The sequence below is a fragment of the Hippocampus comes genome, unplaced genomic scaffold (assembly GCF_001891065.2).
Source record: "Hippocampus comes isolate QL1 unplaced genomic scaffold, H_comes_QL1_v1.1 scaffold237, whole genome shotgun sequence".
NCBI classification, from domain to species: Eukaryota; Metazoa; Chordata; class Actinopteri; order Syngnathiformes; family Syngnathidae; genus Hippocampus; species Hippocampus comes.
In genome coordinates, this window is record NW_017806159.1 from 2,511,486 (window position 1) to 2,525,632 (window position 14,147).

Genomic DNA, 14,147 nt, shown 5'->3' on the forward strand with positions numbered 1-14,147 from the left:
GATTGCTGCCTCTGCAAAGAATCCAAATCTAAATTGAATAAACGCTGGCAAAATGTCTGCGCGCACCAAGCTGTCTTCAAGGTTGTTGCGATGCTGTTGTTAGATATTCAGCTGCAGGCGGCGCGCATAAATGTTTCAGTGCCAGAATGTTTGATTAAAAAAAAAAAAAAAAAGAAAAAAAAGTGAGGTGGTCCGAAGAGCTCACAATCATGATGGAATGTTCTTGTTCAAAGATTTAAATACTGCAGCTTCAGTATGAAGTCCAATCAACATATACTAGCAGCTTGTCACATAATGCCCGTGATGATCCCTTTGAGAGTAAATGTACAAACATCTTACGGCTGGAAATGGCATCACATCTGCAACAGCAGGCGACGTTCATTCTCTTTATGTGTTTCCAAATGATGCTATACGACATGTTGTATTGTCTTCAGGATCAGAGATAATACTTTGTGCTTTTTCTTACTTTTCTTTTTCCATTTCGTCTCACGTAGCATTGAATTTAGTAGGAAATTTTACCAAAATTTTAAATATATATGAAATTGATAGAGGCTGAAAATGATAGCAAGCTCGCTGTCAATTAACAACTACTTGGAGAGGCAAATGGATGGATGGATGGGTAGGTAGGTAGGTAGAGTTAGGTAGGTAGTTATACAAAGTTTTTCAATATAACCACAAGCCCAAATATGTTGCGCGTTCCCAAGCTGCATGCTGAAAACTGGAACACTTTAATAAAGGTGAAGAGAAGCCAAAATTACACACATTTTATCTAAAATTATCCCGGAATCTGGGCAGGAAAACAAAACTGGGGTGACAATTTGTCAGCAGTAGGTGTGACATGTGGGACGCACTCCAAAAGGTGGGCTTTTGAGACATTTGCTCCCTGTGGCATATGCCAGGATTACTGCTTCCACTGTCAACAAATGCTTTCCCTCCCTCGCTGTCTGCCTGCTTGGTGACTGAGTGGGTGGGTGAGCAGGATGTGAAGGTCGCACTATTGGTCTTCCAAAAGAAAAAAAAACATGGAAAAATCTGACATTTGACAGGCTAATTTATAACCACCCATCCCAATTATTATGACTGTCAAAGCAGTATTCTTTTCATTAATTAAAAGCACATTGATAAGAGAACAGATGGGCCAAGCCGTTCATCCGCTTGTAATGCTCTTACTGTCACCACACGTGTCTTAATCAACCCGTGATCTGCATTAATCACATGACTTAAAGTGGCAAACAGGTATCACTCCTTTGTTAGCCTGGCTTTGTTTGCCGTCAGCCCTCTGATGACCTTGTTGTGATGCACGGCTCGGGGGGAAAAACACTCTCGATGTCAGCTCCCGGTTTTTAATGGGGATGCCATTGCCTCAATGAAACAGTCAAATTAACACGTTATAGCGCATTGCAGAAATTAACCTTTTTCACTATACGGTACTTGCAAGTCACATTTCTCACTTGTCAAAAGTAGATACTACCGGGGTAGCCTACTATTTCTTGTGCCTGATTAGTCACCAGAAGAGTAAACAAAGCCTTAACAAACCCACATGCTAACATTAGCTTACAATTTAACTTTATTTTATTTCTGGACTCTACGGAAACTTCAGTTTCTCAATCTCCTATTGAATGAAATCTAAAATGCGCAAAATAAACTCCACATGCTAATGTTAGCGTCAAATGGAGCTTTTTCTAACGCCTGGACTCGATCGAAACTTCATTTTCTCAGTCTCCTACTGAATGAAATCCTAAATGCCAAAAATAAACATACATGCTAACGTGTAAATTTACAATGTTGCTGAGAAACACGGGATTAGCCAAAATGAAGAATTAGTCTTCTGATTGCACGATGTATTGTTTTTAATCTACAGCTGCTGTTGTTGCTCTGGCACCATCACCACATTGATTTGCGCTTGAGACATTTGATCAGATTAAAATGCGAATCCTCTTACTGGCAAACAACTAATTTGGCTAATAATTCTGTATTAGCCACAGACTCATCATAGCCATCAAATCCTGGATTTTCAACACCCAGTCAGCATAGGCCTGTTGCGCTAAAAAAAAAGATCGTCATGTCTGGTAATGAGGCACACAAGTAACTTAAATGCTGTTTACCCCCTTTGGCTCAAGGTTCATACATTCATCCAGACTTCATTTAGAGGAGGGAGCTAATGTAAAAATACTTGAGATAAAAGAAAATGAGTAGACATTAGCGATCATGTCATTTCCTGTGATGTGTACTCTCAACGCCAAGATTGCGCCCATCTTGAGTGGCACAGCTAATAATACCATTACCATGTTGTGCTTCCAATATAATCATCCATCATACTGTGTGTCGTCCTGTTTGCTTGATATAAAGCAACAATATGTAGTAATTTGACCTTCAAATAACGGCTTTATGATGCTGGGTAATAAGGAGAATGGCATAACCTAAGATCACCTAATTTATTGGTCTAAAATATTGGTGGACGAGCCTGAACACATCTGGTGCCGCTATCTGTAATGCTAAACTTCTTCAAACACCAGTCGTTAGAAAGATTTTCTTAATCAAAATTTTTTTTTAAACACACAGTTATGATAATGTATACAGAACTCATTCATGTCGAGGTGGTGTGTTAGCACTTGTATGAGTACTAACGTGAAACCAGCCATCCAATTTTACTTCCATGGTCTCAAAATAGTCATATATTTACAAAACAAATACTGGATCTTTGTTCATGTATCGACGCCACAGACCTATTATGGCAAGCAGAACAATTAAATGCTCTTCTACTACACACCACTATCCCCATAAATTATTATTATTATTTCAGTACAAATACTTTTTCTGACATTTTGTTTGATGGTTTGCCGTCAGATTGCTGTGAGATGTACAGCATTTGCCATGACCAATAATGGTTGGAAAACATTTTTTTTTAATGCAGTTCTAATTGTTAGCATCCCACATAAATCCTCCTAAGATGAGTATTAGCGCTAGCATCTATGCTAACAACGTCTTTATGCGTTGTTTTTTGCAAACTTACAGGTATTGTTTATTTCAAGATGATGTTGGTGTCATGTTAGCTTAGCATGTGGGCTCATGCTTAGAGTTGTCTCTGGTTCTGGTACAAATTTTAACACACTCTATTTAACACAAAGAATTCCATTTATTAATGTTAATTTCTCCATTGCGAGACTAATAAAGGTTTTCTTATCTTATCTTTCTTATCTTATCTTAATTTAAATGTATGAAGAGAAAACATTTTGACGCAGTCATCATTTTCGGCATAACATATCATTCATGTTGTGTTTATTCGCGCGAGCAACTACGATAGAATATTATGTATTTATTTGTTCATTTATTTATGTATTTATTTTTAAAAAGATGACAGCATTATAATGTAGGTTGAGTTTGCTATGGAACAGGGAGCCTTTTAGCAAATAAAGAATATTCACTATGGTGAGTGAATTCGGAAATAAGCTTTTTTTCCCCCCAAAGATGGTCGCAGCGCTAGCGTGTGTGCTAATGTTCAGAGTTGTGTGCTGTGCTTGTACAAAATGTGCCACACTTTAACTGAACAATGTTTTCCTCTTTGTCCTGACATAAAAAAAGAAATTTCAATGCAGTTCTAGTTGTTAGCAATTCACATTCGTGTTATGGTGTTTTGTGAGGACTAGCAATGCCTCTAAATGTTCATATTAAGATTAAAATATGGTGCTTTGGGGAGAAGAAAAAAAAAGTCTTTGTTGCAGTGAATTCATGTGTCATCATTGTAAAAATAATTTATTGATGCATGTCGACATCCATACACCAGTGATTGTTGTATTTAGTACCTCTTATTTCACCATTGAACAGCTGTTTTTTAGTTGAAAAGACATTGAAAGGAAATAAAAGCAGTTTATAGTCAATACATCTTCATCAGATCAGTGCAGCTTTTAAAAAACAAACCAAGACGCGTGGCCTATTCGCATATTGTCTGAAAGAGGCAAATTAGATTTTCACATTTGGTGTATAATCAGCTTGTATCGCACCTATCACCTCACTATTACAACCATTCTTGTGCCGTCTGTGTCTCCCCCTCTCTTTATTGTGTGCTTTTTAACACCTTGCTGCCCCATCGGGGGAGGCTCAGACAGATTTAACGCAAACATTTGCGAAGGCGTCGAGGGTCCTTCGAAGGGCCGAAGATGCCTTTTAATCAGCGTGGGCTAATCACCCATATGCTTGACAAAAGTCTGCTTGAGCTTGACTCATGCTCTTTTGTGCGTTGAGGTGTGTGTGTGTGTGTGTGTGTGTGTGTGTGTGTGTGTGTGTGTGTGGGTGTGTGTGTGTGATGGGAGGCCACATCAATAGCTCGCTTTTTATTCTCTTCCCCTCAAACGCCCCTCCACCCCCCACCCCCCACCAACCCCCCCACCCCCAACCTGTTTTTAGAACTATTGTTTGAATGAAATGTTGATTTATTAAATTGTGGATTAATTACAGGCCAATTAGCATGATGTGTATCCCTGCAACAACACAGCACAAATGACACTTTTGAGGTCTGAAGAGCTGCATTAATATTCCTCCCCTGCTATTTGAAAGAGGAAGACAAAGGCACATTCTTGCTCATCCTTTATATTACTCTCACACTCTGTTTGCACAGAATGATATGACTCGCAGAGAGGCTGAACTCTTTATGAATGTCAAGAAGTGGATTTCTTCTTGTGAGATGATAAAAAGCTGCATTTCTCTGTGGAAACCTGAACTTCCCTCTTTAGCTAATCGCCGAACTCAGCTTTTTAAAGCCACTTTGTTTTTGATTCATGACTACGTGTTGGGTTATTGAGGTCTATTGATTACTGCTGTTGCTGCTGGTGGTTTTTAGTGGTGAGGATACACCGCATTGCTTGATTATATGCAGGAGAGGTGGTGAATTATTAGTTTTGAATAATGGAGCTCAGCAGAAGAGTGCCAGATACTGTCAGTTTAGTGGTAAACATGAAGCTGAATCACTTCCTATCGTAAAATAAAAATGATGAAGAAGATTCAACAAATAAATGGATGAAATTATAATTGCAAAACCATATTTATCCGTTGCACATTTTGAATTGACGAGAGATTTTTACGTGTTCAAAGACAAAATATGCATGTGCCCGCGTATGGTATACATTATGGTTAACTTTGACGGTTGTACTGTATTTTGGCAGATTGTGGTTGTAATGACTCATATGCTAGGCCCATTTGACCACCCACCCAATATGATATCTGGCTCAACAAAGGCTCGCAGCATTCAAAAAGCTGTCATGCAGTTGTACTTTTACATCAGATAATTGTTGATTTGACCTGAAAGCTTCTTTGGCAGCCGCTGTACCCTTTTGGTGGACTACTGCCAAGCCATCAATGGATGGGTCAGTGCACATTTGCATAGCAGCCTATGAACCACACACATACACACGTACACATGCACAAAACAATAACTGAGAGCGTGTTTTCTGTCCGTGTGCAACAGCATAATAGAATTTCTGTGTATCTGAAACCTATTCACTCACTGGGCACCTGCTCACATAATAGAAAGTAGTAATCAATAATTTTGTATTCATGAAAGTTACTCATTTGGCAACATGTTTATTATTGTGGTTGTAGTGATGTGGAATTGCATTGAGTTACACAGAGAGGTTCATTATATTTCATTTACCTAAAGCTGGACAAGAATTGTTCGGAATGACATTCAGGATTACGCAGTACAGCAAGCTCTGGCAACGATAGTCCAACATATGTCTATATTTTTGAAATTAAGACTTCAGTCCTATGAACCACACACACACACACACGTACACATACACAAAACAATAACTGAGAGCTTGTTTTCTGTCCGTGTGCAACAGCATAATAGAATTTCTGTGTATCTGAAACCTATTCACTCACTGGGCACCTGCCCACATAATAGAAAGTAGTAATCAATAATTTTGTATTCATGAAAGTTACTCATTTGGCAACATGTTTATTATTGTGGTTGTAGTGATGTGGAATTGCATTGAGTTACACAGAGAGGTTCATTATATTTCATTTACCTGAAGCTGGACAAGAATTGTTCGGAATGACATTCAGGATTACGCAGTACAGCAAGCTCTGGCAACGATAGTCCAACATATGTCTATATTTTTGAAATTAAGACTTCAGTAAACCGAAACTGAGCAAGAATAAAGGCAGAATTGGTGAAATTGTCTTCTATTGCATCTCTGTTGCACGGCTGTGCATTTGAAAACAAACAAATGCCATCAGAAACATCTGAATCATCCAAGTAAGTTAAACATGCACACTGTTAATAACCAAAGAACAAAAGATTAAAAAAAAATATATAGCACACAAGCAAATATTTGGACAATATTTGTGAATTATCTGTCATTTATACTGTATGCGTCTTATAATCACCACCAAACACGTCTAATTTTATTTCCATGTGATGACACAGATTTCCTTTTCCCTACAAAAGGCAAGTAAAACTTGGATTTGTGTAGCAGAATCCTAGTTAAGACTACTTTGGGATTGATAGCATGCCAAAAGTAAACCATTTGCCCTACAAACAGCCAGCAGCAGGTTGTCCTCAGCCAAAAGTCTCCCCTTTTGGTGGCCTGTGGTGTCAGGCTATTGGTGGACGGAGCAGCTCATTTGCATACAGCCCAGTTTATAGTCTGCTCGCAAGTGTGAAGCCTCCAGTCATTCACAAGCTGAGGTCTGCGCGGGTCATTTGTGATTTACATGAGCAGAACTTCTCTCTTTTTTTTTTCCCCTCTTATGACGAGATGGCAACACTTGCTCGCTGCTGCTTTGTGCTGGCTTTAATTATTTACAAGGTCAGATGCACCACGACAAGATACTTCACCTATGAGGAGGACGCACCTGGGACAGAAATAGGCAACTTATCCAGAGACTTGAAGATCGACCCCGCCGAAGGCCATGACACGTCCTTCCGCTTCATGCAGGAAAACAACTTCTCCGTGGTGTACATGCGGGAGGCCGACGGGCTCTTGAGCGTGGCCGAACTCATCGACCGCGAGCTGCTGTGTCCTCGTACCCCGCGGTGCTATGTCACCTTTGATGTGGTGGCTCTCTCCAATGAAAAGTTTCAGCTCATCCACGTTGAGATTGAAGTGCGGGACATCAATGACCACGCCCCAACATTTCCCCGGAACGAGACCACCCTGGAAATCTTGGAGAATTTGCCCCTGGACTCTCGCTTCCCGCTGCCTGTCGCCGTGGACCCAGATGTGGGCGACAACTACATCCAGAGTTACAACATTTCCCCCAGCAGCCACTTTGCCGTGGAGGTGCGTCAGCGGGAGGACGGTGTCAAGTCCGCCGAGCTGGTGCTGGTGAGGGAGCTGGATCGGGAGATGGAGGACTCCTACCTGGTGGAGGTGACTGCCACCGACGGAGGCGTACCCACCAGGTCGGGCTCCACGACGGTTCGGGTCAGCGGGAGGACGGTGTCAAGTCCGCCGAGCTGGTGCTGGTGAGGGAGCTGGATCGGGAGATGGAGGACTCCTACCTGGTGGAGGTGACTGCCACCGACGGAGGCGTACCCACCAGGTCGGGCTCCACGACGGTTCGCATCAAGGTGCTGGACTTCAACGACAACGGGCCCACTTTTGAGCACGGCTCGCTGAAGGTGGAGCTCAACGAAGACGCTCCGGTGGGCCACCGTGTAGTGCGGGTGCACGCCTTCGACCCCGACGAGGGCGTCAACGGCGAGGTGATGTACGCCTTTGATGACATCTCGGCAGAAGCCGCCCGCGTCTTCCACATCGACCCGCACACCGGTGACGTGACGCTAAAGGCCCGCGTAGACTTCGAGAGGCGGCGATCCTACGAGCTGCGTGTCAAGGCCTCCGACCTGGGCGCCGATCCTTCGTCGTCCGGTTGCAAGGTCTCCATTGACGTGGTAGACGTGAATGACAACGCACCGGAGATCAACATCAAGCCCATGACCGCCAGTGCGGACGACGTGGCCTACATCACGGAGGCTGCAGCGGCCGAGAGTTTCGTGGCCCTCATCAGCACTTCAGACCTGGACTCTGGCTCTAACGGCTACGTGCGAGTCAGCCTGCTCGGCCACGAACAGTTCACTTTACAACAAGCCTACGGGGAGACCTTCATGATCGTCACCACCTCCGCTCTGGACCGAGAGAGGATCCCTGAGTATAACCTGACTGTTGTTGCTGAAGACTTGGGTAGCCCCCCTTTCAAAACAGTGAGGCAGTACACCATCAGGGTGACCGATGAGAATGACAATGCACCCCTGTTCAGTAAGTCAACATATGAGGTCTCAGTCATAGAGAACAACATTCCGGGCTCTTACATCACCACCGTAGTGGCCCGCGATCCTGATATGGGCAAGAACGCAAAAGTCTCCTACAAGCTTCTGGACTCTGAGGTGCAAGGTGGGTCACTTGTTTCCACCTACGTGTCTGTAGATTCCCATTCAGGCTCTCTGTACACAGTCAGGTCCTTCGACTATGAAAGCATCCATGAAATAGAGCTGATCATCCAAGCTGAAGACAAAGGGTCCCCCTCCCTGTCAAGCACGTCAACAATTAAAATCCGCATGGTGGACCAGAATGACAACTACCCATATTTCACCTTCCCCGTGCTGTTTAACGACTCGGCCGATATCCCGCTGCCCTTGAACGCCCCTGCTTCATATTTAGCTCTGCGCCTCTCCGCTGAAGACACCGATGACGGCGTGAATGCAGAGCTGTCCTACCACATGTTGCAAGGTGACCGAGATCTTTTCATTGTGCACAAAGACACCGGGGAGATCGCCCTCAAGCAATGGCTGACGGCCCAAATCGGGGATATCCTGGAAGTGGTCGTGGCCGTTAGCGACCGCGGCCGCTCGCCTCTCTCCAGTAGCGCCACCGTGCGCTTCGTGGTTACCGACACAGAGCCCGTCTTGGACCAGGCCGTAGTGGTTTTGCGTTCAAGCGACGAGGAAGGCCTCGTGGCGGGCTTGGATGGCTCGCTGGTGGTCATCATCCTGCTCAGCGGCGGGTGCGCTTTGCTACTGGTGGCCATCGTGGCCGTGGTGGTCACGTGCAAAGCAGGACGTGGCGGTGCAGGTCCCCCTAAAAGGGAAGCCCGCCTCAACTTGTTTGACAGTAGGCCCCCTCTCGGGTCCACCCATGGGAACATATACTCCGGCCAGAGAGGCTTCTTCCTGGAGCGGACCTCATCAAGCTTGGATGACTCCTGCTTGTATGAGGAGAGGAGCAATGACTCAGAATCAAAGGTGACTTTTTCACACTTTTTTTTAACACAATTTGTACTTTTACTTTTGTATCTGAAAATGAAATTAAACTAAATTTGTTCTTTTTAGGTCTTCCTGCCTTCAAAGCACTTCCAACCACCATCCAAATGGCAAGCGGACAAGTATTGCTTGCAAGTGAGGTAAGCGTAACAGGGCACGAAATCACTAGTTCCCTCCGTTACAAAAAAAAAAAAGATTTAATTCTTGGTTCTACTCAGTCAGCAAGGTTCATGCATCCCTCAAACATATTATCCCACTGGAAGGATTGTTTTGGCCAAGATGTATTACCCCCTAAACCTCTCGCTTTACGTCATCTGAATTGTACGCAAGTGGCAACATGCTGTAGTTTAACGTGATGACATTTTCTTAAGTCCATGCACAAAGTAGTTATTTGTGTGCCATTCTTTATCTTTGTGTGTGCGCGCGCATGGGGATGGGGTGGGGGTGGGGGGTGTGAGTAGTGGCTTGTCTCATGTGAAATTAGGTTATCAGAGGTTATATTAGGAAGGCATCAATAATCAAGCCAATGTGTTGCACTGGTGGCTTACGGTGTCTCTGTGCTGATTTGCAGCACGAGCAACACCGACCAGCTGAGCGTGAAGGACAGCGGCAAAGGGGACAGCGATTTCAATGACTCCGACTCGGACATCAGTGGAGACGGTGGCAAGAGGAGCTTTACCACCTTTCACCCAAGACTTAAAAGTAAGTTTTGACCACCCTTACGCCTCCCTCAAAATAAACCTGCACAGTGTAATAACATTCCATTCAAAAGCTACTGTACAGTATATAAAAAAAAAAAAAATTCTGTCCCCACACAGAGAGTTGGGAACCAAATATGAATTATGGTTCTGTTAACTCGAAATTGACACAACATGAACAAATTGTAATTTAATACCAAGACAAAGATTCAAATAATTATCATCCTATGAGGTGCATTTGTACGATGAGTTCATCTTTGCAATTTTATAGTGGTATAATTAACACAGGCTAAGTACAGACACTAAGAAACACTGTTCAATTAATAGTCCTAAAAAGTAATCATTGTTATCTTAAAAAAAGAATGATTGTATCTCATTTGATTGCGTAGCTGTCCCCAACGAATCGTTAAGCTATTGTGTAACACGCGTATGCGAGAGCCACTCTCATCGCAATTTATCTCATTCGTCTCCAGGTTCATCTAGCACTGCTAACAGCCTAGCGGGGGATTGCCAAGGCACCTACTGTGCGATACCGCCGCAGTGCTTCAAGAACCCCAGAGACTTGGCGTACACTATCGGCTTCTCCCCGGCGACTCTCTTCAATGATCTGCATGGCTTCGCCCACACATGGAAGGAGCCGGGCTACGCTACCAATCCCAAGAAAACACGCAATGACGGCATGCAGACCTATACCGGTAGAACAGGAACCCTTCCGCCTTACCTGTCCCAGGTGCAGAATGAGCCCAAGGACCACAAGCCAAGCCCAAATATTGTAACGGTCGCGACGGAATCAGAAGTGGCGACTATGTTTTGAGTTTTAACCACATGTAAACTGTACATACTTGTAAAAAAAAAAAAAAAATGCTCAGCGTTGATTAGCTTTCACTCATGTCTATTTGTATATTTTTAGTGCTGCTTTCCCAATAAATATGTGATTGTAAAAACTCTTCAAGCTTCATTCACATACACATACAGCTCGTTCTTCCCAGAGTGTTTCATTAGAATCAATATAAATATTTCATGACATGCTTTAATACGTTACATACAAAGTAGATACAGCAACATGCCGAGACAATTTCCTGTGAATCTTTCCTCCTAAGACTGCAAGACAAAAGTAAATATATTTTTAAAAAAATAGCTATGAGACATGAATATATTTCCATACAGGAAAACCACTTTAGATGATATAAAATCCTCTCCATGCCTACCATTGTTTTGAAAACACATTTCAATGTGTGTCCTCCTCAGCACAGCTGGAGTCATGCTAGTAATAGCTTTGGTGATAAGTTCCTTGAGATGATTTATGTATTGTATCTTTTCGTGATACACTATCACCTTCAAAGGCCCCAAAAGATAAAAATCAAGTGGGCTGTAATGGGAGGCCACTCCACAAGACCGCACCGACAAATTCAAGCATCTGGCGACTGCTGATCTTCGTAATGACGCATGTAAATACCATAAAGGGAGGGAGGTCGATTTTTTTCTTTGAAGGAAATTGGGAATTTAACGTCCTCATTCGGACGGCTGGAAAATAATTCTTCTTTTTGGCCACCTTTGTTGGACTTGTCCAATCAGGATTAACATTTCATTACACATGGACACACGCTGAAATGTGTTTGGTTTCAAAACAATGCCCGTCATTCATATTTAGGAAATCTCTGCACTTTTTGCATGTATGGAAATTTATAGAGCACCTTGGATAAAATAGTAAGTACAACATCATTAAAAAAAAAACGATCCACTAATTCCCAGATCATCTCACAATGTTGTCAAATCACAAATATGTGTCCCGAATGGAAAATGTCTTTCTTTTTGAAGGATTTCTGCAGCTAACACATTTGTTTTTCAGATAAAAAACAAAACGCTTTATTTGGTAGTGTGCTGTAACATTTCTGTCTGTAAAATGTGTGCCTTGATCTCAAGAAAGGTTGGGAAATGCTGCCCCTAAAAGAACGGTTTGTTTTATTTGTTTGTTTGTTTGATTTCGTTTTTTTTGGGTGGGGGGGGGGCGTTTTGCTACGCTACTATAGTAGGTAGCGCACAGGCGCACAACACACCGTAGAGGGAACATTGCACACTACTAACGTTTAGGTCAGGGGTCCCCAACCTTTTTTGCCCCACGGACCGGTTTAAGTCAGACAATATTTTCAGGGACCGGCATTTAAGGTGTGGCGGAATTAATACAACAAAATAATATGGTATGAGCTGCATGAAAACTGTGGTGTTTTCGAAATATAATAATAAACACAAGGAGCGTCTAATCTGGTCGCAACACTCTTATCGCTCTGGTAATGTTTAATGCCTTCAAAATACGATACAACGCAAATTCAAAGTGCATGAAAATGACGACTCACCACAGCCCCGAGCTTGATTTTCTGCAATCAGACAGTCCCATCTCGGGGTAATAGGAGACAATAACACCTCAAGTGTGTGGTTTATGTCCAGTCTACTTCGTAATTTTGTTTTAGTCGCTGTTGCTGCAGAAACCCCCCACCTCACACAGGTAGGATGTCGGAAATAGCAACAGTGCTATTGTGGCGATCTCAGAGTATTCAGCCATAACTTTGATCCAGTTGTTACTTTCGAACGTACTTTTAAGGCCGCCGTCATTTGCGATCTCCAGAAATAAATAAAACGGAAATAAGGCAAGTTCTTTCTGTGCGGCCCGGTACCAAATGCCCTGCGGACCGGTCCGCGGACCGGCGGTTGGGGACCCCTGGTTTAGGTGACAAGGGTTTCATAGAACATACTGCAGCTATAAGATCACTCTCAGAGGAGGTTTCACCTCACTTTGATGCAAGGACATTTGTAGTTTTTTTTTTTTTTTGAATCACTTTTCCTCACAGCCAGTGGCTTTGAAATACATGAATGTAATGTTTATCAGGAGCTTTCAAGGACCAGCGAAAGGTAAGCTTATCCTCGACTGGTTGCAGCCTCAACAAGGCTCAGTGTGCAATCTGTCATATGCATCCTTGACTTTTTGAGGTTTAGTTGGTAGCTGAAGGTATATTTTAGTGGACAAAGCCTTCTTGGCTTAAATTGTGGCTACGGGTGGGTGAACATGTTTTCAAATTTGTTTTGACTTTGTCTTGCATGATGCTAATTGTTTTGCTATACATTATGTGTTGAAAGTATACATTGCCTAAACAATGATGTATAATCAACTGGAGATTTAAACAACTGTATCAAGCCTATTTTGAAATCGACCTCGGGGACAAATTGATAAACCATGCCCCCCCCCCCCACCATATAAAAACAGGAGCACTTCAAGAAAACATAATGAGATATTTGGAATCTACACTCGAAACTAGCCTAGAAAATGTTGTCAGCTACTCTGTGGATGTATTTTTGTTTTATTTTGACCAGTGTGATATATGATATATTGTAATTATTAAGTTCACAGTCTGCATGTGTTGTTGCACCGTTTGTGTTACAATATCAGTTGTACAAAGGTGACTCCCGCAATATCGATGTTAGTTTCGTAGCCCATCTATGGCGGTCACCATTATGTATTAGCATGAGGCGAATGGACTTTTGGAAGACAAAGTGATGTGGTTTGTTGAAATATGATGCACTTTCGCAAATGTCCTATTTTTGCTTTCAGGACAAAAAAAAAAAAGTCACCCTGAGAAACTTTTAATTTGGGGCACTTGTAGGTCAAGGTGCTTGTATCTCTTCATGGATTTTTTAAAAAATCGTTTTTCTTTCATGATTGGCCCTGGAGAAGCTTCGGAGTGTGCTTCTTCTGCCTCAAATGGAGTACTCAGCATGTCATTTTAACTCCTACTTAAGGTACCGAATCCTGTTCTTTGCCCCATAAGGGCGAATGATCGCTTGTATTTGTTTGTCCTGTACAATGTCCTGTTCCATTCAAAGAAAAAAAAAAGTGCAACTGAATGAAGCAACGACATTTACACTTCAGTTGTCAGACGCAAGCGAGCGACTCGAATTCGGAAGAAAATCTCTTTTCCACATGAAATTCCTGCTGGAGTTTGCTAACATGCAGAACCCTTGTCCCAGTTGGAATCGACATGATCAAGACGGCAGTCAGTGATGATCAGATGGAAAATCTCATGCTGCTCCATTACCCGGGAGACGGCCTTTGAAGACTCCCAGGTTACGCGGCTGAGCGTCTTGCATGCAAATGAGGGCGGAAAGTGCGAGAAAGAGTCATTATAGGACTGTGGTTT

General features: G+C 42.8%; 1 protein-coding gene and 1 long non-coding RNA gene across 2 annotated transcripts; both read left to right on the plus strand.

Annotated features, from left to right (window-relative positions):
* Nucleotides 1–6,349: 6,349 nt before the first annotated feature.
* LOC109531195 (protocadherin 8) lies at nt 6,350–11,055 on the plus strand. Its single transcript, XM_019895346.1, has 5 exons — nt 6,350–7,402; nt 7,543–9,241; nt 9,329–9,399; nt 9,831–9,961; nt 10,431–11,055. The coding sequence occupies exons 1-5, from the start codon at nt 6,507–6,509 to the stop codon at nt 10,769–10,771; spliced, it is 3,138 nt and encodes a 1,045-aa protein (XP_019750905.1). The 5' UTR covers nt 6,350–6,506; the 3' UTR covers nt 10,772–11,055.
* Nucleotides 11,056–12,729: 1,674 nt separating this feature from the next.
* On the plus strand, nt 12,730–13,832 carry LOC109531211 (uncharacterized). The gene is made up of 2 exons (XR_002171132.1): nt 12,730–13,613; nt 13,779–13,832. It is a non-coding gene; the product is annotated as an uncharacterized LOC109531211 (long non-coding RNA).
* Nucleotides 13,833–14,147: the final 315 nt, after the last annotated feature.